General features: G+C 36.2%; 3 protein-coding genes, 2 non-coding genes and 1 pseudogene across 5 annotated transcripts; 4 read left to right on the top strand and 2 right to left on the bottom strand.

Annotated features, from left to right (window-relative positions):
- The first annotated feature begins 2,709 nt into the window (after positions 1–2,709).
- Positions 2,710–5,292, top strand: LOC125208491 (LEAF RUST 10 DISEASE-RESISTANCE LOCUS RECEPTOR-LIKE PROTEIN KINASE-like 1.2). Its single transcript, XM_048108123.2, has 4 exons — positions 2,710–3,510; positions 3,602–3,634; positions 3,866–4,099; positions 4,325–5,292. The coding sequence occupies exons 1-4, from the start codon at positions 2,799–2,801 to the stop codon at positions 5,164–5,166; spliced, it is 1,821 nt and encodes a 606-aa protein (XP_047964080.1). The 5' UTR covers positions 2,710–2,798; the 3' UTR covers positions 5,167–5,292.
- Positions 5,293–8,142: 2,850 nt separating this feature from the next.
- Positions 8,143–10,391, top strand: LOC125203752 (putative leucine-rich repeat receptor-like protein kinase At1g68400). Its single transcript, XM_048102183.2, has 2 exons — positions 8,143–9,491; positions 9,674–10,391. Exons 1-2 carry the CDS (start codon positions 8,201–8,203, stop codon positions 10,258–10,260), a joined length of 1,878 nt encoding a protein of 625 aa, XP_047958140.1. The 5' UTR covers positions 8,143–8,200; the 3' UTR covers positions 10,261–10,391.
- Positions 10,392–10,455: 64 nt separating this feature from the next.
- On the bottom strand, positions 10,456–12,009 carry LOC125206770 (glycosyltransferase BC10-like; annotated as a pseudogene).
- Positions 12,010–13,836: 1,827 nt separating this feature from the next.
- LOC125198047 (glycosyltransferase BC10-like) lies at positions 13,837–15,851 on the bottom strand. Its single transcript, XM_048096508.2, has 2 exons — positions 15,193–15,851; positions 13,837–14,576 (listed from the first exon to the last, which is right to left on the bottom strand). The coding sequence occupies exons 1-2, from the start codon at positions 15,826–15,828 to the stop codon at positions 13,938–13,940; spliced, it is 1,275 nt and encodes a 424-aa protein (XP_047952465.2). The 5' UTR covers positions 15,829–15,851; the 3' UTR covers positions 13,837–13,937.
- A 7,096-nt stretch (positions 15,852–22,947) lies between these two features.
- On the top strand, positions 22,948–23,021 carry TRNAP-UGG (transfer RNA proline (anticodon UGG)). Its single transcript has one exon. It is a non-coding gene; the product is annotated as a tRNA-Pro (tRNA).
- A 174-nt stretch (positions 23,022–23,195) lies between these two features.
- On the top strand, positions 23,196–23,269 carry TRNAW-CCA (transfer RNA tryptophan (anticodon CCA)). Its single transcript has one exon. It is a non-coding gene; the product is annotated as a tRNA-Trp (tRNA).
- The last annotated feature ends 2,661 nt before the right edge of the window (positions 23,270–25,930 follow it).

Below are 25,930 nucleotides of genomic sequence, written 5' to 3'. Positions count from 1 at the left end.
GCACCACACCACACCACACGAATTTAAGACATCAATTTCAATTACTACGAATTTATCTCTCTAATTGGCTGTTTAAGAAACTTGAGTGGGTATCAAACTTGAGTGCTATTTAAGACACTTACATTTCCTAAGGTATCAAACAATAACCGAGAAAAAGAAAAGCCAACATAATTTCGATTATTTTCTGACATAGTTTCTTCTCTAGCATTTTCCAACTTATGCTATCAAACACACCCTAAATATGATATTATTTCAGTTATGTACTAAATTTGATATTATTTCAAAATTATCATTCTTCTTCCCTTTTGTCATCCTTCACTTTGTTTCTTTATTTCAATATTAGATTTAATTTTACAAAATTTTAAATTTTAATTTTTAAATATCAATAAATTTTTTTAATTACAAAAATTATTAAATAAAAAAAATTAATAGTCATAATCAATATTTGAAAGTGTATAATATTTAATCAATATGACAACGACTTAGTTTTAATCAATATTTAATAGCTTTAATCATAAATATATCATATAACACGATTTATTCTGAAATAAATATGCATCTAATGTAAGACTAATATAATTTTTGTTTATTAATTCGAAAACAATCAAAATTTACTAGTACTACCTCCGTCCCTCAAAATTTGCTAGACTTTGACCCGACACGGGTTTTAAGAAATGTAATGGAAAGTGAGTTGAAAAAGTTGGTGGGATGTGGGTCCTACTTTTAAAGTATTAGTTTTATACTCCCTCCGTCCCAAGATAAGTGACCTACTTCTTTTGGGCACGGGATTTAAGGAATGGTATTTAAATAAGTTAAAGTGGAGAGAGTAAAGTATGAGAGAGGGAAAAGTAGAGGAGAGAAGAGAGAATAAAGTAGGTGGAGAATAAAGTAAGAGAGATGACTTTTTGCTAAAAATGGAAATAGGTCATTTATAATGGGACACCCCCAAAAGGAATACAAGTCACTTATCTTGGGACGGAGGGAGTAATAAAATGTGAGTAGGAATGAGTTAGTGGAATATGGGGTCCACTATCAAAAATGGTAAAAGTGAAGTGTATCAAATTTTCAGGGACGGACCGAAATGGTAAACTGTATCAAATTTTCAGGGACAGAGGTAGTAATTTTCAACAAAAATACTCCTATATAAAATTTTTAGTAGGATCAAATTTTTAGTCAACTTCATAATATTCAATCACAAGCAATTATAACAACCGAACGAAGGCTAAATAGAATAGGTCTTATTTTTCCATCATGATTAATATTATTTGTGTGTACTTCTTCAATTCAGCTGAATATTATATTAAATAATAAAAATTAATAGTTTTAATCAATATTTATAGTGTCCATGAATTAATAGTTTCATTAAAATTTTTATTGATATTTAAAAATTAAAATTAAAATTTAATTTTATAAAATTAAATATAAAATTGAAATAAAAAAAGAAAGTGAAGGATGACAAAATGGAAGAAGAATGATAATTTTGAAATAATATCAAATTTAGTACATAACTGAAATAATATCAGATTTAAAATGTTAACAATGTAAAAAGACCAAATTGCCCAAAATTCTCAAAACCCCCTAAAAGGGCATTTTCGTACAAAAAAAGGCCAAAAGGACCAATTTTGAGATAAACCCTTAGTTCAGGGACTATTGGCGATATTTTTAAAATCCAGGGACTATGAGCGAGATAAACCCATAGTCCAGGGACCATTTTTGAAGTTAACTCTTGAAAATAAAAACTCTAAAATTGATTAAAACGTCAAAAACTACATCATTTATACTAGTCTACATAGACGTTAGAGAATCGATTTGTCTACGTCAAAAAATATACCTAGCTTTCACGAAACTGCCAATTCTTTAATCGAAAATTAGTCTCACATGATAATTGCGAATGATAGTAGCAATTTACTTTACAATATCTAAAATTAGAGATTAATCATATGTCATCAAAATAATACTTCATCCGTCCCATAAAAATATGAGCATTTTCATTCAGAGAAAGTTATTCCGATTTATATATTAAATTATTTATAATTTATATCACCATTAAAACACTAATAATAACGAGGATCCCATTATCCACTAACAATACTTTAACTCTTTTTTCCTCTTCTTTCTTATTTTACTAATTTCATTTTAATTCTTGTGTTATATTATACTCCATGTCTATATTTTTATGGAAAACGCCGGGTCCAGTGGATACACCCAGCCTAGAGGATACACCAGTCAGTTGTAGTGAAACGCCCGCCCTAAGGTTTTTGGTGCCGTTTTGTCTATTTCCACCTGTTGTGACTACAAAAACTCGACAAATTTATCAAAACACTAAAAGAGGATAATAGACGAAAACTCAAAAATGTGCTACAAAACACAAAAATACATAATTTTAAACATTCAAAACATTTGCTAAAGTATGAGTTTATGAAATGAGATAGAGATAGTATTAATATTTTGGCGGGAAGAAAAATAATTAACAGTACCACCTGAATATTAAATTCATACAGAGCAAGTTCAATCAACGTACTCCCTTTTCTATTCGAGAAGATATTCAACTCTTATTTCCATTCAATTCCACTATTCCCAAAAAATGAGGTCGGTCAATTCTTGCAACTATGAAACACGCCGTCAATCTTATTTTCTTGGCAACGCATCCAATTTTTCTCTCACAAATCATTATAATTAATGTCTATATTCTTCTTCTTCAACTACTCTCATCCACTTATATTCAAACACCAAATCGCAGTATACTAATTGAAGTAAGGCACAATATTAATTTCCACTTCTTCAAATCCCCATATATTATGCATACTTTCATAATACATCTCAACTTGTATACACTCTGGTTTATACTCGTATCAGGGAGCTCTTCAGCTATCGATTACCGATACGAGGCATGCTGGCCAAGAAGCTGCAGCAACGGCCCGAACATAAGCTTCCCTTTCTACATCAAAGGCCTCCAAAAACCTTACTGCGGCTTCCCCGGATTCATGCTCAACTGCTCCAGCAACGGATTCCCATCTCTTCACATCTCAGAAACCGAATTCATAGTGAAGGAGATATCCTACGAAACTCGATCTCTCCGCGTCGTCGATTCTGCAGCGCTGAACTCCGACAGCAATGGCTGCGTTCCGACAATCAGAAACGTGTCGATTCCGACAGCACAGTTCGATTTCGGTGAAAACGTAACGAAGCTCCGGTTCTTCTCCAACTGCAGCGGCTCGATGTTTGAGGGTGGTGTTGGCTGCGATGGAGGTGGGAGGATTGTGACGATGTATGAAGGGGATGAGTTGGTGGGAGAAGCGCTGAGGAGGTGTGGGAGGAATACGGTGGCGGCGGTGGAGGGTACTGGTGGGGAGGTGGTGGAGGTTTTGAGGAGAGGGTTTGTGATGAAATGGAGAGCGAGTGAGTGCGGCGCGTGCGAGCGGAGTGGGGGGCGCTGCGGCTTCAATGAGACCACCTACTTGTTTAGGTGCTTCTGCCCGAACCGGCCTCGCTACTGGTTGTGCAGATCCGGTGAGTTGGATTTTGGAGTAGAGTGGAGAGAGTGTTTGATTTTTAATTAAATTTCTTGAATTTGAATTTTGAGCTCTCATATCATATGCAGAAAAGGATAGGCCCAGATTGTTAATGCCAGCCGGTATGTAAAAGCTCTCACCTCACTCTCGTAGTACTCATTTGTTGGGATTCAAATCATAAATTTAAATATATTAGTGCAATCACTACTCCATTATTATAAATAAAGCCTTTTGGCCTTTGCGGGTGTCCTAAAAACAAAACCGTAAGAGTTTGGTTCAAAATGGATATTATTATACTAATGTGCAGTATGAACGTGCATTGCCGAACCCTTACAAGATTCATTTGGTGACAGCTATATTCGGAGGTGCAGTGTGCCTTCTCTGCATATTAATCGCATTTTTGATCTGGCAATGCAAGAAGAGAAGATCGAAAAGTGGACCCCAAACCACAAACTCGGATATTCAGGAATCTAGAAGCTTCTACTTGGGAGCCAAGATATTCTCTTACAGAGAACTAATGGTGGCCACAGATTCCTTCAGTTCATCAAAAGAGGTCGGAGACGGAGGCTACGGAACTGTATACTACGGTAATACTAAAAAAAATGTCTAAGGCCAATTTTAATCAATTAAAGATGCTAATTTATGAGTATTTTTAAATATATCACCTACACTTTAAAAAACGTCATCAATCTTAGTATTTCAACTAAAATTAATGGTACACAAACGAAACGTCCTTGAAAAGCAAAATATTTAGTTGACAATTGTATCTTCAAGTTAAGGATGTTTTTCTTTTGATCTGATGATATAATCAGGCAAACTGAGCGACGGGAGAGAAGTGGCGGTGAAGAGGCTACACGAGCACAACTACAGAAGAATGGAGCAGTTCATGAACGAGATCAAGATCCTTACATCGCTGCGGCACAAGAATCTCGTGTCACTCTACGGATGCACCTCCGCCTCCAGCAAGGAGCTGCTACTCGTCTACGAGTACGTCGCCAACGGCACCGTCTCCGACCATCTCCACGGCGGCAGATCGCCTCTGACATGGCCCGACCGGATGAGGATCGCGCTAGAAACGGCCGGAGCCCTGGCCTTCCTCCACAAATCCGACATCATCCACCGCGACGTCAAGACCAGCAACATCCTCTTAGACGCCAACTTGTCGGTCAAACTCGGGGATTTCGGGATCTCGAGGCTGTCCACTGTGGACGCCACGCATGTGTCCACGGCCCCGCAGGGGACGCCGGGGTACGTGGACCCCAGCTACCAGAGGAGCTACCATTTGAGTAGCAAGAGCGATGTTTATAGCTTTGGAGTGGTTCTGGTGGAGCTGGTGTCGTCGAGGCCGGCGGTGGATATAAGTAGGAGGAGTGATGAGATTAATTTGGCGAGCATGGCTGTGAGCTGGATTGAGAGGGGGGCGTTTGTGGAGCTGGTTGATGAGTTTCTTGGATTTGGGAGCGATGGGGAGGTTGCGAGGATGATTACGGCGGTGGCGGACCTGGCGTTTAGGTGCCTGCATGTGGAGAAGGAGATGAGGCCGTGCATGGATGAGGTTTTGAGTGTTTTGAACCACATTTGTGAAGGCCATTACCAATTTGGAGATGACATTTTTTCTTCATCTCTACAGTTTGAAAGTGAATCAAGTTTATAATACTACATTACTACTACTACTATATGATTCTTGACCGGATATAAATGAAGTCATCAATTGTATTGATGATTACCTATCGCTTGTAATTTTCAGTGATGAAATTAAGGTTTGAATTGAAATTGAACTTGTGTTGTCTGTCAAATCTAGCCGAATCATCATGCTAGTATTTTTTTATGTCAATCAAATTACTAAATATATACAAAAATGTTCCGCCAAACTAACTGAGGCGCGTCAACATTTGTGAACGAAAGTAAGATGCCGGCGTCTCAACTCTTTTATTATGTATTACTCATTTTGTAGGTGAAATAAATACGTATGAAAAGAGTAATTGTTTTGAAGAAGTTACAGTATCACAAATTCACAATTATCATGGTCTTGTGTGCTGGAGAATATGACGTCAATGGAGTGAATAAGGTTACATAGCCCATATATTCGCCATGTAAAATGTGGTTAAGTGGGAGAGAGCTTATTGAGTAAATCCGAAGATGGTATGATCTAAAACAATTAAAAATTCGTGAAAAACTCAACAAGTCTCAAGGAAGAGTGAGATTACCATTGAAGCTCTATCCTACATGAGTTTTGGGCTTACGTTGGTTTCTCAGATTGAGCCGTGCTTCTTCTGCCCAGCCCAATTACAAAACTGGATGCTTCAAATTGGGCCTGATAGTTAGAATGTAGCCTATATGGATAACATAAAAAAAAAAAGAAAAAAAAGAATCACTTTTGAAAAGTGAAATGATTTGAAATACAAATACTACAGTACTTGTTTAATTGAAGCTTGTTTCGAACAAGCACTTTTGATATTTGAATTTAGTGTGTTGAATGAATTTTGGCTTGATAAACTAGCAGAAATTCTCGAGGATGCAAATTTGATACCCCTTTGCACACGGAAAATATTCTCATTTTATCATTTTAGGATGTAAAAAAAAAGTCTTATTTTTAAAAATGGAAAGTTTTCCTCTTCTACTTTATCTATATATTTTTACCAACTTTTTTCTCCATCTCTCATATTTTTACTAATTTCTTACTAAAACCTACATATTCACAAATGTGACATGATCTGTGTAGATGGAGGGAGTATTTATTAGAATTGTTAAAATACTAACACTATTTGTTAAACTATTTCTTTTCTTGCAATACGTCAATCACTTTAAAATTCAGACACTTCCCAATATGCCAATTTGATTAAAACTCATTTCAAATCGGTTTGATAGTTGACACACTAATAAGCGATCCACTATAACTGATTTTCTATGTATTTATTTATATTTTTGATCAGCAAAAGTTGGAAAGATTATATTGCATCTCCCTATATATTAAGCTTTCTTCTTCATGTCTTTTGACCGGTTTCCCACCATATTCTTTTCTTCAATTTATTTCGAAATATGGGACGTGGGAGAATCTTTTGTCAAAGTGAAGTTGCATGAAGATAAAAAAAAACTCATACGTTAAAATTTAAATAATAAAATGCATGTAAAAAATAACGTATGAGTTTTTACATGTATTAATGTGACACATATTCAGATATTCTCGCAGGAGTGTCAGAGTTAGAATGTTTCATAGAGACATGAACTTGAATTGTTCTGCATGAAATTTAAATGTCGTTCGTTTTACAAAATACTAAGTACATAAATCACGTAATTCAAGTCCTTTTGAACAGTTTTTAATTCTAGCTAGAATAAATTAAAATATCATCATTGTGTACAAAATTGTTTTTGACCGCAAATAATATAGTTAAATACTTTATTAGGGGATAATTAGCTACTCTCTCATCCTAAACCCAACCAACCGAGAGGCTCCCAGACAAGCATACTTATAACTTTACTTTAATCTTCAATTTACTTCCGTTGGAAAACGTGCTTCCATTCAGACACAAATTCTTCTCAAATCTTCTTTTTTTCAATTACATCTCTTTATTAACTTTTAATCCTTTTTTTAAATTTTTGAATAAATATACAATACTAAACCAGAAGGAAAAAAGTATTCAAACAAGATGGCACCTTTTGAAGCTACTACTATAGAAGAAAAGGACATTGAAAAACGCAAAAGATATTCCTGGAGAAGGAGAGCTTCCTTAAGAATCTCATCATTATATTCGCTTTCATTTCTTCTTTCAAACTCTTTCCTCTAACAATATTGTTATAATTTAGCTTAATTACCTTTAGTTTATTCATGATATATGTACTGTAAAAAACCATACACTATATATCTATAGGCACCTTTGCTTAAGACTCAAGATGAGCATATCAAAAGTTGTATTCTCCACTTGTCTCATAAAATAGAAATAATGTTATGGAAATACTGGAAATGTACGGTTATTGGATGTACTCTGTATGTGTATATATAGCTTTAACTATATGCATTGTTTTATTATTTATTTGAGCTGAACCATAATGACTGTACGTGACTGCAGTTCAAAATAAGAATATGAATTTCAAAAGTTTGAATCATTTTTAAACATTACTCCATAAAGTATTTATTAGTTTATCTTACTGCTGAAAAAAGAGTATTAATGTGTGAGTGATTTGTTTGGGCAATATAGGTGTTTGTAGAATTATAGTGTAAATGTCTCAAATTTGCATCATACAAAATCGTTATTAGAGTTCATCTCATCGAATTCTTTATTTACCTTTCTCATGGACGACAATTTGTTACACGTAAAACGAATTTTAGACTGATTAAATCTTATACATATGTTTTACTATAACAACAGCAAAAAAACAAACAAGCATGAGGATCACTATCTTCACTCTACTGGCGCCAACGGTCCTAAATTTGCAGTTGGCATTTATTATGTCTTACATTCGATTGCAAATATGCCATGCGTTCAACCTTATTTTATATACTACCTAATTCTTTAATGAGTTCTAAGTTGCTAACTGAATTTATGTGTGACTTATAATCAATTATGTGAATTTATAACATATTAACAAATTTAAAATTATAAATACTCATGTATAACATCAAAAGAAGCTGCATTCCACATTCATTATAATTTCCCATACCTTCTTCACATCCACAACTCTTCGCAACAATGTCACTCTCAAAATTAAATTATACTACCACCGCTCTCTTCCTCCTCCTCCTCATCCATTACGCCGCTGCTGTGGCTCCTCCGAACCCCGACCTCCGCCCCCTCTTCCTCTTAAAATCCGCCGCCGACCCCGACAACGCCGTCCTCACCTCGTGGAACGCCTCCACCGATCTATGCACCGCCTCCTGGCTCGGCGTGACCTGCCTCCACAGCCGCGTCTCCCGCCTAATCCTTGAAAACCTCGGCCTCCGCGGCAGCCTCCCCCCGCGGTCCCTCTCCTCCCTCACCCAGCTCCGCGTCCTCAGCCTCAAGCAAAACCACTTCTCCGGCCAAATCCCCGACCTCTCCAACCTCACCGCCCTCAAGCTCCTCTTCCTCTCCCACAACCGCTTCTCCGGCCCCTTCCCCTCCTCCCTCACCTCTCTCCCCGGCCTCTACCGCCTCGACCTCTCCCACAACAGCTTCACCGGCTCCATACCCGCCTCCCTAAACGGGCTGACCCGTCTGCTCACGTTGCGGCTAGATGGTAACGGGTTCTCGGGTCCGCTCCCGGGTTTGGTAATACTCAACCTGCATGATTTCAGCGTGTCTGGAAACGGGCTGGCGGGTCGGATACCCGACTCACTTTCGGCTTACCCGCCCTCCTCGTTTTCAAACAACCGGGCTTTATGCGGCCCGCCTTTGAAAAACTGCGCCAGCCCGAATACAACCGTTTCCTCCTCCCCGACCGGAATGGTCGCGGAAATAAAGCCCGGCGATAACCAGCGAGGGAAATTCGGGTCGCTGGCGATAATCGGAATAATAATCGGCGATATCTTGGTTTTAGGACTGGTTTCCATGCTTCTCTACTGCTATTTCTGGAGAAATTACGCTAACGAGCTGGATTCCTCGCCGTCGGGGAAGAGCAGCGAGAAGATGGCCTATTCGTCGAGCCCGTACCCGTACCCGAACCCGGCCCAATCGTGCCATGAGAAGGGGCAGATGGTGTTTTTTGAGGGGGCGAGGAGGTTTGAGCTGGAGGATTTGCTGAGGGCGTCGGCGGAGATGCTCGGAAAAGGTGGATTGGGGACGGCGTACAAAGCGGTTTTGGACGACGGCAATGTGGTGGCGGTGAAGCGGCTGAAGGATTTGGGGGCCACCGGAAAAAAGGAATTCGAGCAGCAAATGGAGGTGTTGGGAAAGCTGAAGCATCCTAATTTGGTGGAACTCAAAGCTTATTACTTTGCCAAAGATGAAAAATTGTTGGTCTATGATTACATGCCTAATGGAAACCTTTTCTGGCTTCTCCACGGTATCAATTTTTTTAATTATTTCCTTTTTTTCAATATTACTAATTAATTTCGTTATGTAAGATTTTATTATTTGGGTTACAAAGGAAGTTGGAACTGTATATAAATGTTGACTGATAAAATACAAATTCTTGCTGCTTAATCCAAAGCGGAAAATATATATCAAACTAATATGGTTTTACAGGAAACAGAGGGCCGGGAAGAAGGCCGGTAGATTGGGCAACACGGTTAAAAATTGCAGCCGGCGCCGCGCGAGGCCTCGCCTTCATCCACAACACCTGCAAATCTCTGAGGCTCGTCCACGGCAACATCAAATCCACAAACATACTCATCGATGCAGACGGCAACGCGAGAGTATCCGACACCGGCCTCGCCGCTCTCTCGGGGAACCCGAAGCCGAACGGCTACCGCCCCTCGGAGGCCTCGGAAGGGCGGAAGCTGACGCAGAAGTGCGACGTGTACGCGTTCGGGGTGCTGTTGCTGGAGCTGCTGACGGGGAAGTGCCCGGGGATGGTGGAGAGCGGGGCGTCGGAGCTGCCGAGGTGGGTGCAGTCGGTGGTGAGGGAGGAGTGGACGGCGGAGGTGTTTGATTTGGAGCTGATGAGGTATAAGGATATTGAGGAGGAGATGGTGGGGCTGCTGCAGATTGGGTTGGCTTGTGCGCAGGCTTCGCCGGAGCATAGGCCTAAGATGGGGTATGTTGTCAAGATGATTGACGAATTGCGACGGGGGACGGCGGAGGATTCTCACGATGCGTTGCCGAGTGAGTGATGGAAGTTTTTGTTTTCAACTTTCTTTGTAAGATTTTGAATGTTTCATAAGTAGTTTCATTTGTGAGAGCTATTCACTTAAATAGCTAAGAGGGTTGTTGAGATTTGAGAATGAATTGAATTTAAGGGGTTGATCTATTTCGAAAAAAAAATACTACTCCTCAAATACGATTCAATACCAGGTAGTAATAAAGAATAATTCATTTAAAAACATGAGTACTAATTTAACAAAAAGAATATGCAAAATGCAGGGGCCGGCATGCATCCTACCAAATAATCTCTCTAATTGCTTAAATGCATAAGCCTAGGCGCAAACTTCATCAGCCTATCTAAAGCATTTTGAGTGAATTCTCTTGCAAACAAAAAGCAAACATTTGTCTTCCTCCCATTGTACTCGCAGCTACTCCCACTCCTCAGCCACTCCAAAAACTCAATGGTCACATCCGGCCCAATGAACATCCAAGGGTGGGGCCCGCCCCCTGACCAGTCAACCCAAGTCAAAGTCCGGTTCGCGTTCCTCTCTCCGAATTTCATGCTCACAAAAGTCGGCAGGTAGTGCTCGTCCGCGTAGCACGAACCACTGCGTAGTATTGAAAAATTGGAAAATACGTCTTATCTGAAACGACCTCTAAGGCAAGACTTCTGTCCATCTGGAACCACTGGGACCCCTTCCTCCAGTTGTCCAGCGTGATTGTGGGGCCCATGTCGGGGCTGTAACGGCCTCGCCCCACGGCCCCCTCCTCATCGTAAGACTCCAAGAAGTTGTGGGTGGAGTTGAGTAAATAGGAGTATATAGTAGAGAAGTTGTAGAGAGGGATACATGATTCAGAGAGGAGGACAAAGTATTGGTTTGAGAAATCAAGAAGGGCATTTGCTAGTAGTCTTCGCTCTGCTTCAACCATGTTCACATTCCCCCACTCTACCTCCTGCATCAGTTAACAGTATTGGCCATGACTTTCAATTCTGTGTATCAAAATTATCAATACAATGACATAATTATATCAATACAATATGTAAATTTAAATATCAACACAAAGTCATAAGTTTATCAACACAAGAAGATAGATAAATTTATGTCTTTGTGTTGATATTTTTAACATACAAAATTGATATTAGTTATTAGTTATTATTGTAACTTAATTAGTATTTGATCACACACCTATGATTACAACTATGATAGTTATCATAATTTCGACTAGTAAATTTGTCTTAATTTTGTTTTTGGTAGCTAAATAAAATTGCTGAGCTATCGTAAGTAGATGTTTAGGGAGGACAATAAGTTAGAAATAAGGTTCATAATGTGGCTAATGTCTGAGATGGAGTGATTGGAACTAACCTTACTAGCAATTCTCCGGCCATAAAACACCGAACCCTCAGGCTCCGATCCATTAAAAGATGGATTGGAGTGGACGTAAATCGAGTAAAGCCCTTGGCTCCCCTTAAAGAAGCGCTCCCACAGTGGGGCCAGCACCACCGGCCCTCTGGTCAAGAACATGAACGCTATCTTTGGCACGCGCAATTGATGGATTTTAGGCGCCATTGATGCTTTGGACAGCAGCTCATCATCGCTCATCCCATGCAGCAAGCTCGGCGGCGACGACTGCGCTGTGAAGATGAAGAACTGCCTGCTCGAGACTTGCAGGACGATTGAGTAGGTATTGGTATGGACGCAGAGGATAATTCCGAGTGTGAGGGCGGAGATGAAGAAGAGGTGGCCGAGGAGGTTCGGTAACGGAAATTGGTTCTTCATCGCCGCCGGGAGGGTGGAAAGCGGCGACGGTGGTGCCTTGGTTGACAGACAAGGAATGATTCATATATATAAGAGAGAAGAGAATAAAACACCGTTTATAAGGTATAAAATAAATGAGAAAAAATATAATCAGCTATTTAAAAATTAATGTATTAACTGAATAAGTCTGAACTTGATAAACTTTCGCCAATTTGTTCCTTTTTCCTTATGCCTATAGATTTACAATATTTTCAAGATTTTATTTTCCTTATGCCTCAGAGCATCTTCAAAAAGGAAAGTTCGATAAAAGAAGTAATCTATTTACCTTCTCAAAAAGTGAAATATACATTTTCATAAGTTAACAAATTTCAAAAGAAAAATATTAAAAGATAAATTATTTTTAAAATAAAATAACAGTACAAAATGCATTCCTAAACATTAAAAAGACATTCTCAAATTCCTTCTATATTGAAGAATGATTTTTCATAAAAAAAAACAAATATGGTAGTTATAAGATTATATTTTACCTCTCTATTAAAGAAAATGTAAGGATGCCTCTTCAAAATGGAAAAATATAAAATACCTTCTCAAATATCATTCCCCTTGAAGAATGATTTTTCATAAAAACAAATGATAATTATAAAGAGTTTACCACTTCATTTACATCTCGCCTTAGAGATGCTCTTAGATTTTTGACAATTTTAAGATTTCATTCTAGACATGTGTTGATTGAATAAAAATTCATTTTTATTTTAAAATGCAAATAGAATGATAGTTCTAGGGGTGGCAAATCGTGCGTGTTGTGTCGTTATCGTGTCGACACGATAACGACACGACACGATAACAACAAACACGAACACGACCCGTTAAGAAAACTCCAAATACGAACACGAACACGACCTGCTACCCTCAGACACGAACACGACACGAACACGACACGAACCACTTCGGGTCAACACGACACGATAACAACACATATACGACACAACACGATAACAACACTATAATAATAATATTATAATATATTAATATTATTTCTAATATAAAATTTTAAATTTTAATTTTAAATTTTTAAAATTTTAAAATAAATTAATATTATATATACTTAACGTGTAACACGAACACGACACAAAATAATATTATAGTATACTTAACGTGTAACACAAACACGACACGAAAACGACACGAAATTTTCGTGTCCTTATTGTGTCGACACGATAAGGACACGAACCCAATAAGCTTTGACACATACCCATTAATTTTGTGCGGGTTCGTGTCGTGTTATCGTGTCGTGCCAAAAATTGCCAGCCCTAGATAGTTCTATTTAATAATGACGTCAAACTAATTTAGTACGTAGTATTTATTTTTAAAATGTGTTGATGATTCTATTCAATTAGTATGGAGTATGAATTATACCAATTTTTTTTAAAAAAATTAATGTGTGGTTAACGCTGATTAGCACCTGTCATAAATAACTATCAATATTATTCTATTTTTTTCTGAGAGTCACAGACAAAATTGAAGGAAATAAATTTGAGATTAGAGTCACAAGACACTCATAAAGAATGCACGGACTCAACTAGCATCAATTTAATTTCCAAGGAACATTCCTGAATTAAATGAGGCAACTTTCTACATCTAATTTACTTGAATTTGAATTGCCATGGCTTGTTATTAACAAGTTGGATTGTCTTCCCCTATTACTATACTTGATGGCATGAATCACTTAATTCGAAATTCTCTCATATTTATGGAATTAACAATTAATTCGAAATAAAGAGAATATTTATATTCCCAATTCGAACAAAGATATTCAAATATCATACACCAATACCAGGTAGTAATAAAGAATAAGTAATTTATTTAAAAAAATGAGTACTAAAAATTTAACAAAAAGAATATGTAAAATGCAGGATTCCGAATCCTCCTACCAAATAATTCTCTATTTGTTAGAAATGCATAAGCCCTGGCGCAAACCTCAACAGCCTATCTAAAGCATTGAGAGTAAATTTTCTCGCAAACAAAAAGCAAACATTCGTCTTTCTCCCATTGTACTCGCAGCTACTCCCACTCCTTAGCCTCTCCAAAAACTCATTGGTCACATCCGGCCTAATGAACTTGGAGGGGTGGGGCCCGCCCCTCGACCAGTCGACCCAAGTCAACGTCCGATTCGCGTTCCTCTCTCCGAATTTCATGTTCACAAAAGTCGGCAGGTAGTGCTCGTCCGCATAGCACGAACCGCTGCAGTAGTACTGAAAAATCGGGAAATACGTCTTGTCTGAAACCACCTCTAAGGCGAGACTTCTTTCCATTTGGAACCATTGGGACCCCTTCCTCCAGTTGTCCAGTGTGATGGTGGGGCCCATCTCGCGATGGTATCTGCCGCGCCCCACGGGCCCCTCCAAATCGTAAGACTCCACGAAGTTGTGGGTGGAGTTGAGTAAATAGGAGTAAATAGTAGAGAAATTGTAGAGAGGGATACATGATTCGGAGAGGAGTACAAAGTATTGGTTTGAGAAATCAAGAAGGGCATTTGCTAGTAGTCTTCGCTCAGCCTCAATCATGTCCACATTCCCCCACTCTACCTCCTGCATCAGTCATAGGCCATAATTCTTTAATAAAAATTAAATAATACTCTGGTTTTCATAAATACTGCCTATATTTGGTGTTGGGCAACTTGGGCGTGTAATATACTGTAAATATTTGACTCATAACACGTATTAGTAGGATATGGCATGATGAATGCATTGATTGGTGCAATTCACATATAATATCACATTACTATTTTCCACATTTTGGCAAATTGCTTTTAACAAATAATCACAATAAACATATTAAAAAAGGAAAAATTAAAGCATTTTCATCCTAGAATAGAATTTATGTGTTGTGTCCCTTTTTTTTCACACAAGCAGCATTCAACCATTCTACCGTTGATATCCCCATTGAAAAATCAACGAAGGATTTATTGCTGTGCCTGGTCTTTGACCACTAAGTAACAAAAGATTAATCTCAAAATATAGAATTTGCTTCATTAACAAAAGATTAATCTGCAAATATAGAATTTGCTTCATTAACCATGAAGAGAATCATTAAATGCAATTTCCATGGAAAAGAAAACATAACATTAACAGCTAAAGAAAACCAAATGTGTGTAGTGGTATCATAGTTGGAAAAGAATAAAGTTTGTGAATGAATTGAACTAACCTTACTGTCAATTCTCCGGCCATGGAACACCGAATCCTCGGGCTCGGATCCATTAAACGACGGATTGGAGTGGACGTAAATCGAGTAAAGCCCGCGGCTCCCCTTGAAAAAAAGCTCCCACAGCGGCGCCAGCACCACCGGCCCCCTCGTCAAGAACATGAAGGCAACCTTTGGCACGCCCGATTCTCGGGTTTTAGGCGCCATGGACGCTTTCAACAGCAGCTCCTCATCGCTCATCCCATGCGCCAAGTCCAGCGGCTCCTGCAGATCCACGTCGGCCCCCGGAGACGGCGGCGGAGGCAGCTGGATCGGAATTTCTTGGATTTTAGGCGCTATTAGCAGCTCCTCATCGCTCTTCCCATGCGACAAGTCCGGTGGCGAGGACGAAATTTCTTGGATTTTAGGCGCCAAGCTCGGCTGCTGGAGCGGCGACTGCGCGGTGAGGAAGGAGAATTGGGTGGTCGAGATTTGCAGGATGAAGGAATAGGTCTTGTTATGGAAGCAGAGGAGAAACACGAATGTGAGGGCGGAGACGATTAAGAAGAGGTGGCAGAGGAAGTTCGGTAGCGGGGAAGGGGAGATGGGGTGTTTTGCGGCTGTCGGAAAATGGTTCTTCATTGGAAGCGTGGTTGACATAGAGAAGGAATGAATATTCTGATGCAATGGAGTTACACAAGTATGTGAGGAAGGTTTATTCTACATATATTAGAGATGGGAATAAAACGCAATTTATATGTCAGTAAAGAATATTGTTTGAGAATTAATCCTTCATCGGTGAATAAATTCACATTTTGGGAAGTTTGCAATAAAAGGTACTCCCACATTTATTATTTTCATTAAATTTTCTTTGCTTATTTTCTTTATAAGCTCAAATAATTTTTTAAATTCCGTATCAAGTTAAAACATTAATCTTTTTTTTTCACGAACAGAGAGAATATGACTTTTTGAAATATTATTTCTGATAAAAAAATTTATTTAGTAAGTACTAGTGTTTGAAAATATAAAGAAAAATTGTTAGAATTTATGTTAATGAATTAATTGCAAACAGCTAGTAATTGACAATAGGACTTTAATTTATTGATGTAATAATTAAAGTAAGACGTTTTTTAATTGACAAAATAATTAATAAATATTATTATTAGAATATTATAAATACGTTTATAATTACATAAGATTTTCTTAATATCTCATCCACGATTTAAAGTTTCTGTTTGACTCGACACAGATTTTAACTAATACTCAATGAAAGAAATCATGAAAAAAAAGTTAGAAGAAGAATAAAGTGAGTCTCTCACCTATATATTTTTGTTTTTAGTAGAATGTATGTATAATTATTTATTGGAGTGTACCTAAATGATAAAAGTAAATGAAATTTAAACTATGGATGAAATCACAATAATGGTGATTATATTAGAATAATAGTAATAATTATTGTTCAGAGTTTTAAAAATTTCATCAATAATTTCTTAATAAGTTATTAATTGATAATATAATAATAGTAATAATAATTAATTTAATAGTACTATGATAAAAATATAACTGTATAACTAAAGTTTATTAATTGGTATTCTGATTATTATATATAATTCATAAATTTCAAAATTATCAATAATAATAATATTACTACTATGTAAATACAATAATTGTTTATAATAATCATAATAGATTATTAAATAATAATATCTTTTTGTTATATATAGTTAATAATAACAACTACTCTCCGTCCCACTTTAGGAGTCCCGATTGAGTTCGGCACGGGTTTTAAGAAAGCAAAGGAAAATTGGTGAAAAAAGATAGTAGAATATGTATCCTACTTTTTTATATTAGTTTTTTAATAAAATGTGAGTGTAAAAAGGTTAGTGGAATGTGGGGCCTAATACCATTTATGGAATATTCCAACCGGGACTCCTAAAGTGGGACATCCAAAAATGGTAAACCGGGACTCCTAAAGTGGGACGGAGGGAGTATAATCAAGTGTGATTAATAATTTTAAAATATATATTATTCATAACATAATAATAATAATAATAATAATAATAATAATAATATTATTATTATTATTATTATTATTATTATTATTACTTATTTCTTATTAATATTATTTAATGTATAAATTAATTAAAATTGTGCTAATAAATAGTCAACTAAATATAAATTTTAAATATTAGAAAAATAATACAGTACATAAGAAAAGTTGGAAACTCCGAATCGTTGAAAAATTTTAAATCTGAGAAAAGTAATACAGTATAAAGAAAAATTTTCTTTGTTTCAAAATACTAATAAATTATAATGTTTAATTAAAAATCAAATACAAATTGAATATTGAAAATAAAGAATCGTAACTACTTTTTCAGACTAAATTCTAAAAACTAACAAATCAAGAGAAGAATATTCTAAGTTTGTTAGAAAATATTATTCCTTCCTCTTTTCCAATAAGCGACTTTTTAGGAAACATTTTTAATGCCAAATAAGTCACTTTTTCACAAATTTTTTGGATTTATCTCTTTTTGGTTTGTGTAAAATAGAGTATCTATTATTCAGCCTTCTCCATTATTAAATTCTGAATCCACCTCTAATTACACAGAGGAAAATGGACGAAAGAGTGGGTTTCCATTAAATTATTTTTAGCAAAGCGTTAAGCATGCATGGGATCCTGCGATCGTATATGTTGATAAGCTAGCTACCTCCATCCATTAAATGATACTCTAAAGGCGAATACAAATGCCTCTCTTGGAGAAGTCACTGAAAGAGCATTTAGACGCGGTTTATTTTGTGATTCTCGGAGCATGAAAGTTTGGGTTTGTTGTCAATAATGTTGGAATATGTTCCATTTTGAATGTGGAAGTTTGGTGCTTATTATATAGATTCAGTGGACAAAGTCTTGAGAAATTCAGAAGCTAGAAATGGATAGTGATTGCATTATTGGAGTGACATTATAGGATGTTTTGATATTTCTGTCAACGGCTAATCCATAGTGCACATGACTTACTTCAAAATTTCGAGTCTGTTGTGCTTTGTCATGTGTATGGAGAATGTAACTTTGCAACCAATTTTTTGTCGCATTATGCATGTAGCTTTCTAGAATAGTTCATGTTTTAGAAAGAAGCACTAAATTGGGGTTTATCGGCGCCAATGCTACGTGCTGGGGAATACAATGGGATCTTCATAAAGTTGATCGTTATGAGTGTTATGATGAAATTGATTGGGAGATTCCATGGCAAAACGAAAATGATTTATTGGCTCGTTATTTAGAAAGCCAACGCTCTAATAGAATAAAAAACCCCTGAATGTAATGATTTTGAATATCGATTTATTAGTAAATTAAAAGGCCTTCTCCCACTTTTAAATTATCCAAAGAGTATAGGCCAAAATTGGTCCTGAACATATGACCATTTTACCTTTTTGGTCCTAAACTTTATCTTTTGGATTTTTTGGTCCTGCACATATGGAAATTTGATCATTTTGGTCCTCCGTCAATAGTTCCGTTAAAAACTAACGGTCAACCCGATTTTGACCAAATTAAACTTTTAATTCTGATTTTTAATTCATTTTAACAAATATCTATTTAAAATTAGAATTAAAAATAATTCTAATTGAAGGAGATTAATTAGTGAATTATTGATTGATTAGGCGCAATCGGAACTCACCGGCGACGCGATACCCAAAGCCTTGAACTGAATCCCCATCCTGATTCGGTTTGCACGCTCCACCTCCGCCCATCCGTTGAAAAATGTTTTCTTCTTTCTCTTTAATTCCAATGCATATTCAACTCCATTTCCATTTCCAATTGTCGTCCCAACCATCAGAGCACCATCATTTTCCGCCAATATTTCTCTCTCTGCGTCAGTTAGAAACGCCATCAACGCGTCTCTGTTCGCTCCGGTGATCCTCAACTGACTGCCGCTGCACGTAGCTTCTGAATTTGTAAGCGTATTTTCGAATAACAAATCTTGCGCTGGAATTTGGCCTTCTTCTTCTGCTGGAATTGGGGCTTCCTCTTCTGGATTGGTGTTTGCTGGAATTGGGGCTGCTTCTTCTTGATTGGGGTTTCTTCTCGCTAACTTCGTTTCTCTTGAATTTGAAGCCTCATCTTTATCGAAGCTCATCTTTCTCTTGCCCATCTTCCAATTCTTACTTCAATAAACAATGCTCTAGCTTAGCTACGAGATTAATTTGGTGTGTAATCAATCAATCTGTTGCTGAATGTAGAGTAGTATATCCATTTACGATCTCCGTCAATAATTCATTAATTAATCTCCTTCTATTAGAATTATTTTTAATTTTAATTTTAAATGAATATTTGTTAAAATAATTAGGAGATTAATTAGTTAAGTAAAAATCAGAATTAAAAGTTTAATTTGGTCAAAATCGGGTTGACCGTTAGTTTTTAACGGAACTATTGACGGAGGACCAAAATGATCAAATTTCCAAATGTGCAGGACAAAAAAATTCAAAAGATAAAATTTAGGACCAAAAAGGTAATATGATCATATGTTCAAAACCAATTTTGGCATTCACTCTTATCCAAACAAGAACTTTATGTAAGAGTCGAAGCACCAAAAGAGGAGAATTGAAATACCCCAGTGGATCCCCTTTCGAACTACCCGCAACTAGACGTCACCACGGTTCATGAACCGCCGGTTCCCGGTTCAAAAAAATATGGAACCTGAACCGGCCCGCCTAGAGGTCAGGCGGTTCCGGTTCAGTCACGGTTCCAAGCCGGTTCAAAACCGGCGGTTTCCAGATGGTTCCGGTTCGGACCGCCGGTTCAATGCCGATTTTTTTTTAAAAAATTTTATTCCGGTATAGTACTAATTGTAGAGTTGTAGTTGTAGTTGTAGTCTTGTACTATCGAATAAATAAATAAAACGAGAATGACAATTGACAAATGGAGTAGAAGTCGACATTGGAGTTGGAACAATTGGAATTTTATTGAAACAATCATACAATCATACAAATTTGAACGATATGTGAATGTCAATATTACAAATACAAATGTTGAAAATTGAAATTACAAAAGAATCAAAAGACTTAAATAAAAAAAGTTGAAGTAAAAAACAATAAATTATAAATGTAAATAAATAGTATATATATATATACTCTTAGTCGGCGAAGGAGATGTTTCTAGATAACTAAACTGAGGATACCTTTAGCAATTCAACCTTAATTGTTGAGTTTAATTTTAACCATCAACAATCATAGTAGAATTGTCAAAAGTCTCCCGCATTTAATTTTATAGGGAAGTCTTCTTCACCGATTAGAGTATATACAAATACAATTATCTCCGGTGTATAGAGAAGACCTCGCCTTTTAAGAAGTAACCATAGAAACGAGGAAACCCACTTTTTCTTTATTCATTTAATTTCTATTTCTTTTTTTTTTTACTAAATTTTTGACACCTAGTAAAAGAAATTTTATTATTTCTTTGCTATTTCGCAGTAAAATACCAAAAAATCGTGGTCGGGAAGGTTATAGTAGCCAAAGCCATTGGAATTTTTATTTTATACATTGGAAAAATCCGTTTGGTTATTAATAGGCCATGACGGTAAAAATAATAACTGAAAGAAAAAATCAATTAGTTATTTGTCAAAATTTTATTTATTCAATGACTAGAGTTAAACGCGGATATATAGCCCGAAAACGTAGAACAAAAATTCGTTTATTTGCATCAAGTTTTCGAGGTCTCATTCAAGACTTACTCGAGCTATTACTCAACAGAAAATAAGAGCTTTGGTTTCAGCTCATCGGGATAGGGATAAGCAAAAGAGAAATTTTCGCCGTTTGTGGATCACTCGGATAAACACAGTAATTCGAGAAAAGGGAGTATCCTATAGTTATAGTAAATTAATACATGATTTATATAAGAGGCAGTTGCTTCTTAATCGTAAAATACTGGCCCAAATAGCTATATCAAATAGGAATTGTCTTTATATGATTTCCAACGAAATTAGAGAAAAAGTGGATTGGAAAGAATACACCGAAATAATTTAAATGAGGTTCCCCGGAGAATGCACTCCGGGAGGGTGGAGTTGGAGTCAAAATGACTCTGAGAATGCGCTTAAAGTAGTCAAAATGAATGAACACGTTCAATAAAAAAATATTTTTTTCCGATTCGTTTTTTTTTACGACACAAAAATCTGGATTCTAAGATTTGTCAAAAAAAAAAAAAAAAAACAAATCCATGTTTGAGTTCGGATTGGAATTCTGATTGAAGTGAACAAAAAACAAGCCTATTTATTTCTGGTTCTAAGACCGGTAGTTCTAGTAGTCGACCCAATTCTTTCAAATTGTTTCTCATTATTAAGAAAGGGTAACAAAGATAAAATACGAGCTTGTTTTATAGCAATAGTAATTAATCGTTGTTGTTTCAAGGTCAATCTATTCACTCGTCTAGATAAGATTTTTCCCTGTTCACTAATAAATCGACTAATTAAACTCATGTTTCTATAATCAATTCGATCCCCCAATTGAATCGGGGGCAAACGCCTACGAAAAGATCGCTTGGATTTAAGAAAGGGTCGCTTGGATTTATCCATGGTTTGTTTGTTTAGTTTATTTCTTATCCCGAAAATCCTATTCCTTAATTGTCATTTGAACTACAAATAGGATTCTTTTTATTTAAATGCAATATCTTCTATTTCAATTTCAATGTGTTCTATATAGTGTCATTTTTCTCCCCTTTCAAGGATAAGACATCCTTGGTTCAATATATTTCTTTATTTCCCCATGAATCGTATGTTTGTAACAATAGGGACAAAATTTTCTCAATTCTAATCGATTGGGCGTATTGTGCCGATTCTTTTGAGTAATATATCTGGAAATACCCGTTGATACCTTCTTAACACCGTTTTGTATACAACTGGTACATTCCAAAATGACCGTTACCCGCGCACCTTTCTTCTTGGCCATGAACCTCCTTTGGATTTTTTATTTACTCAACTCTTCTATTTTAATTCGAAATGAAGAAAAAGAAAGGAAGGAAAAAATAGAAGTTATTAACTTGAAATCCACCTTTAAAAGATAAAAATAAATGAAATCAAAGCCCAAAGTCATACATAATAAATAATAAGTAAGACAATGAGTTCAAAAATCTATTTAAATCCGAAGGGCAGTTAAAGATCTTGTATTCTTACCCTAGACCGCGACTTTCCTACTCTACCCCCACCTTTCATTTTTTTAATTCGAGTTTGAGACTGAGTCTCGCAGAGGTTGAATCCACTTTTATTCTTTCTCTTTCATCCCTTATTCTAAATTAGAAAAAAAGGGAAAAAAGAGAAAATAAGGGGGGATTAGTCAAAGGTATTTGATTGTATTTCTAATCTTCTTCATTCCTTCCGGTGTCAATAGCTATAATGAAAAAAAGGGGAATGTCAACGCATCGGGGAAAAAATGATTAATCTCTATCAATAGACCTGCTAAAGCCCCGAACCATAGCGTACTTAGTACTGGGGCCACGGAGAGATATGTTTTTAGATCTCGCATTGAAAAACCTCCTTTTTTTTTTAATACATAAAGCATATATAATCAGATGTATATGTAGTTAAGGGTTACTTAGAGTTGTACACGGAATCCCTAATTCCAATTGAAATGTACAACGATCCATAAGATTTCCCTTTGTTATTATTATATGTTAAAAAATGTTAAATGAGGCCAAAAAAAGACGAAATGGTCAGAAAACTTTGTTTCTCAATGCAGTAAATAGGGATGTGGAAAACAAGACAGGAATTCTCTACAATTATACTGTAGAACAATTGAAGGGATGTGGCGCAGCTTGGTAGCGCGTTTGTTTTGGGTACAAAATGTCACAGGTTCAAATCCTGTCATCCCTACCTATTACTGACCCTTTGAGCAGTAACGAGGAATCAACCAAGATCGGTTCAAATTGCGTTGCGCGGAATCGTTCATTTTTATGAAACTATAGCATATATGCATATAAAATAAAAATGGATTCTTTAAAAAAAAAAGAATCTTTTCTTTACATTCTTTTCTATTCTGATAAGAAAGCGCTCTTAGTTCAGTTCGGTAGAACGTGGGTCTCCAAAACCCGATGTCGTGGGTTCAAATCCTACAGAGCGTGATTTTTTCTTCATGGATCCAATTAAAATGAAATGAATTCAGTCGCTTGCACAACAATTCAAATTGGACCTCCTGTGGATTAAAGAAAGGAGGAGGCCAATCAAATTTGAATTAATCAAAGGTCCAACTGATCGCCACGCCTGTATTGTAAATATGCAGTTACGAATAATCCAGCCAAAGTAATAGGAATTAGACCTAAGACGATTCCAAATAGAAAAACTTCAATCATTTCAATTTTATTTTTGAAAAGGAGAAAAAAGCGGTAATATCTATACCTAAATATTAATCCGAATTGATGTGAATCTCAATGACCAAGAATTGATAATTGACATGGTAAGTAACTCTAGAATACACAGAATCTCACAGAAGGATTTCCTTTCTAAATAGTTTCTTTTAAATAGAAAGTTTAAATAAGTCGTATCTTGCTCAAACCAATAAATAGAGCTGAAGTTATAGTTAAAGCCACTAGTAGAAAACCAAAATAACTAGTTAGAGTAAGCATAAAGGGGCTAAATGAAATCTGGTATTTTTATACATATGTTTCTAAAGCATTTACCTAAGTTTCCATTTTCCTAAAATAAGAAGATATACAAAAATACCAATTGAAAGAATAAGTTCAATTGAAAATTTTTGATTCATCTATCATTACAGACAGCAGGAACAAAGAGAAAAGTGACAGGCATATAAAATGAAACCGCTTCCTCATTTCTAAGATCTAGCCATCTCGCGATTCCTATCAACCAAGCAACCAAGCCTTCGAGAATAAACGAACTGGATCGTGTAACTTCATTCAAAAACGAAACTCTTTTTGAATTATTATTTTGAATTCCATTTTTATGGAATACTATGTTTTCCTTTTTTTCGTTCGATATTTAAAAATAAAGCCTCTTCCTTGTAGCTAGATCCAAATTTGGATTGAGATCCAATCCAAGAATTCATTACAACTATTGATTATTTTTTCTTCACTTTCCTTCATCGAATCATATTTGTTACCGGACAATTAAAAAATTCATTAAAATAAAAGGAGGGATTCGAACAAAAACTGCCTCTACAACCATGAAAAATAAATTGCTAGATCTCGAGTCCACTTAAAATAGAATTGTGGAAATATGAGAATCTCTTTCATTGTAAGAATTTTATATTAAATACAGCATCATTTTACATCAACAGGTAAAGGAAAAGAAAAAATAAATCTTTTAGCATTTCCTTTCGATACTGATTAAAATTGCATTGCTGTGTCAGAAGAAGCATAGCTATACTGATTCGGTATACTCTAAAGATGCCCTTGGTACAATATTGACGATCCTACAAAGATCCCATTTCAGTGATTGCCTTTTACTGATCTCATCTTTTACGGAATCGATCCCCTTTGACTGTACAAGAATATGTGGAGCTGAGCATGTCTGGAAGCACAGGAGAACGTTCTTTTGCGGATATTATTACCAGTATTCGATATTGGGTCATTCATAGCATTACTATACCTTCCCTATTCATTGCGGGTTGGTTATTTGTCAGTACCGGTTTAGCTTACGATGTATTTGGAAGCCCTCGGCCAAACGAGTATTTCACAGAGAGCTGACAAGGAATTCCATTAATAACTGGCCGTTTTGATTCTTTGGAACAACTCGATGAATTTAGTAGATCGTTTTAGGAGGCCCTAATCAAATGACTATAGACCGAACCTATCCTATTTTTACAGTGCGATGGTTGGCTGTTCATGGCCTGGCTGTACCTACCGTCTTTTTTTTGGGGTCAATATGAGCAATGCAGTTCATCCAACGATAAACCTAATCCCGAATTATAGAGCTATGACACAATCAAACCCGAATGAACAAAGTGTTGAATTAAATCGTACCAGTCTCTACTGGGGGTTATTACTCATTTTTGTACTTGCTGTTTTATTTTCCAATTATTTTTTCAATTAGGCAAATGAAAGAAAAAAACTAATAATTCTAGGCATTCTTTTAGCCCGTTCGGAAGGATCTCATAATTATCCCTGACTGTTTATGTCTCTAGCACGACCACTTTATGAAATTTGGAGGGAAGTGGAGTAAATGGCCGATACTACTGGAAGGATTCCTCTTTGGATAATAGGTACTGTAACTGGTATTCTTGTGATCGGTTTAGTAGGCATTTTCTTTTATGGTTCATATTCCGGATTAGGTTCATCCCCGTAGTAATCGGATGAATGGAGTTGTGACATGAAAGCGTAGGAACTCAACGGGATTCCCTTCTTTAGTTTGTCTAATTCGAGCGGAAAGGGCCCGTTGGGTTCTTAAGAATCAGAGTCTTTTTTTGTCTAAATGACAAAGTGGATTTCTTTTTCTGCTGGTTCAAAAAACTCCATTCTATTTTTTTTTGATGATGCTTTTGAAAAATGAACTTCATTGGTTGATTCAGAACACCTCTTCCTTGATCTTGATAGTATCTATGGGTACTTTCCAAGTTAGAACAAAGGGGGAATCACTCAATTTCCTGGATTCTAATTCTATTTTATATATAGAATTATTCTATATTTTTTATTTCGGTAGATTAGATCTCGCACAAATACTTTCGATACTCTTTCTTACCCTACTTATCCCTATATTTTTTAGATTTGAGTATCTCAATGGTTTGCCCACTACTTTATATATTTTATTATACGTAATAAATCAAAAAAAAA

Source organism: Salvia hispanica, chromosome 6 (genome assembly GCF_029641045.1).
Source record: "Salvia hispanica isolate PSC_SH4W2 chromosome 6, Shi_PSC_v1, whole genome shotgun sequence".
NCBI lineage: Eukaryota > Viridiplantae > Streptophyta > Magnoliopsida > Lamiales > Lamiaceae > Salvia > Salvia hispanica.
This window is presented reverse-complemented; position numbering and strand designations above follow the sequence as displayed.

Excerpts from the sequence above, each read along its gene's own strand:
- LOC125208491 (XM_048108123.2), top strand. The coding sequence starts at position 2,799 with ATGCATACTTTCATAATACATCTCAACTTGTATACACTCTGGTTTATA. Across the intron at positions 3,511-3,601 it reads CTACTGGTTGTGCAGATCCG|AAAAGGATAGGCCCAGATTG; the intron begins GTGAGTTGGATT and ends TATCATATGCAG. Across the intron at positions 3,635-3,865 it reads CAGATTGTTAATGCCAGCCG|CTATATTCGGAGGTGCAGTG; the intron begins GTATGTAAAAGC and ends ATTTGGTGACAG.
- LOC125203752 (XM_048102183.2), top strand. The coding sequence starts at position 8,201 with ATGTCACTCTCAAAATTAAATTATACTACCACCGCTCTCTTCCTCCTC. Across the intron at positions 9,492-9,673 it reads CCTTTTCTGGCTTCTCCACG|GAAACAGAGGGCCGGGAAGA; the intron begins GTATCAATTTTT and ends ATGGTTTTACAG.
- LOC125198047 (XM_048096508.2), bottom strand. The coding sequence starts at position 15,828 with ATGTCAACCACGCTTCCAATGAAGAACCATTTTCCGACAGCCGCAAAA. Across the intron at positions 14,577-15,192 it reads GCCGGAGAATTGACAGTAAG|GAGGTAGAGTGGGGGAATGT; the intron begins GTTAGTTCAATT and ends TGACTGATGCAG.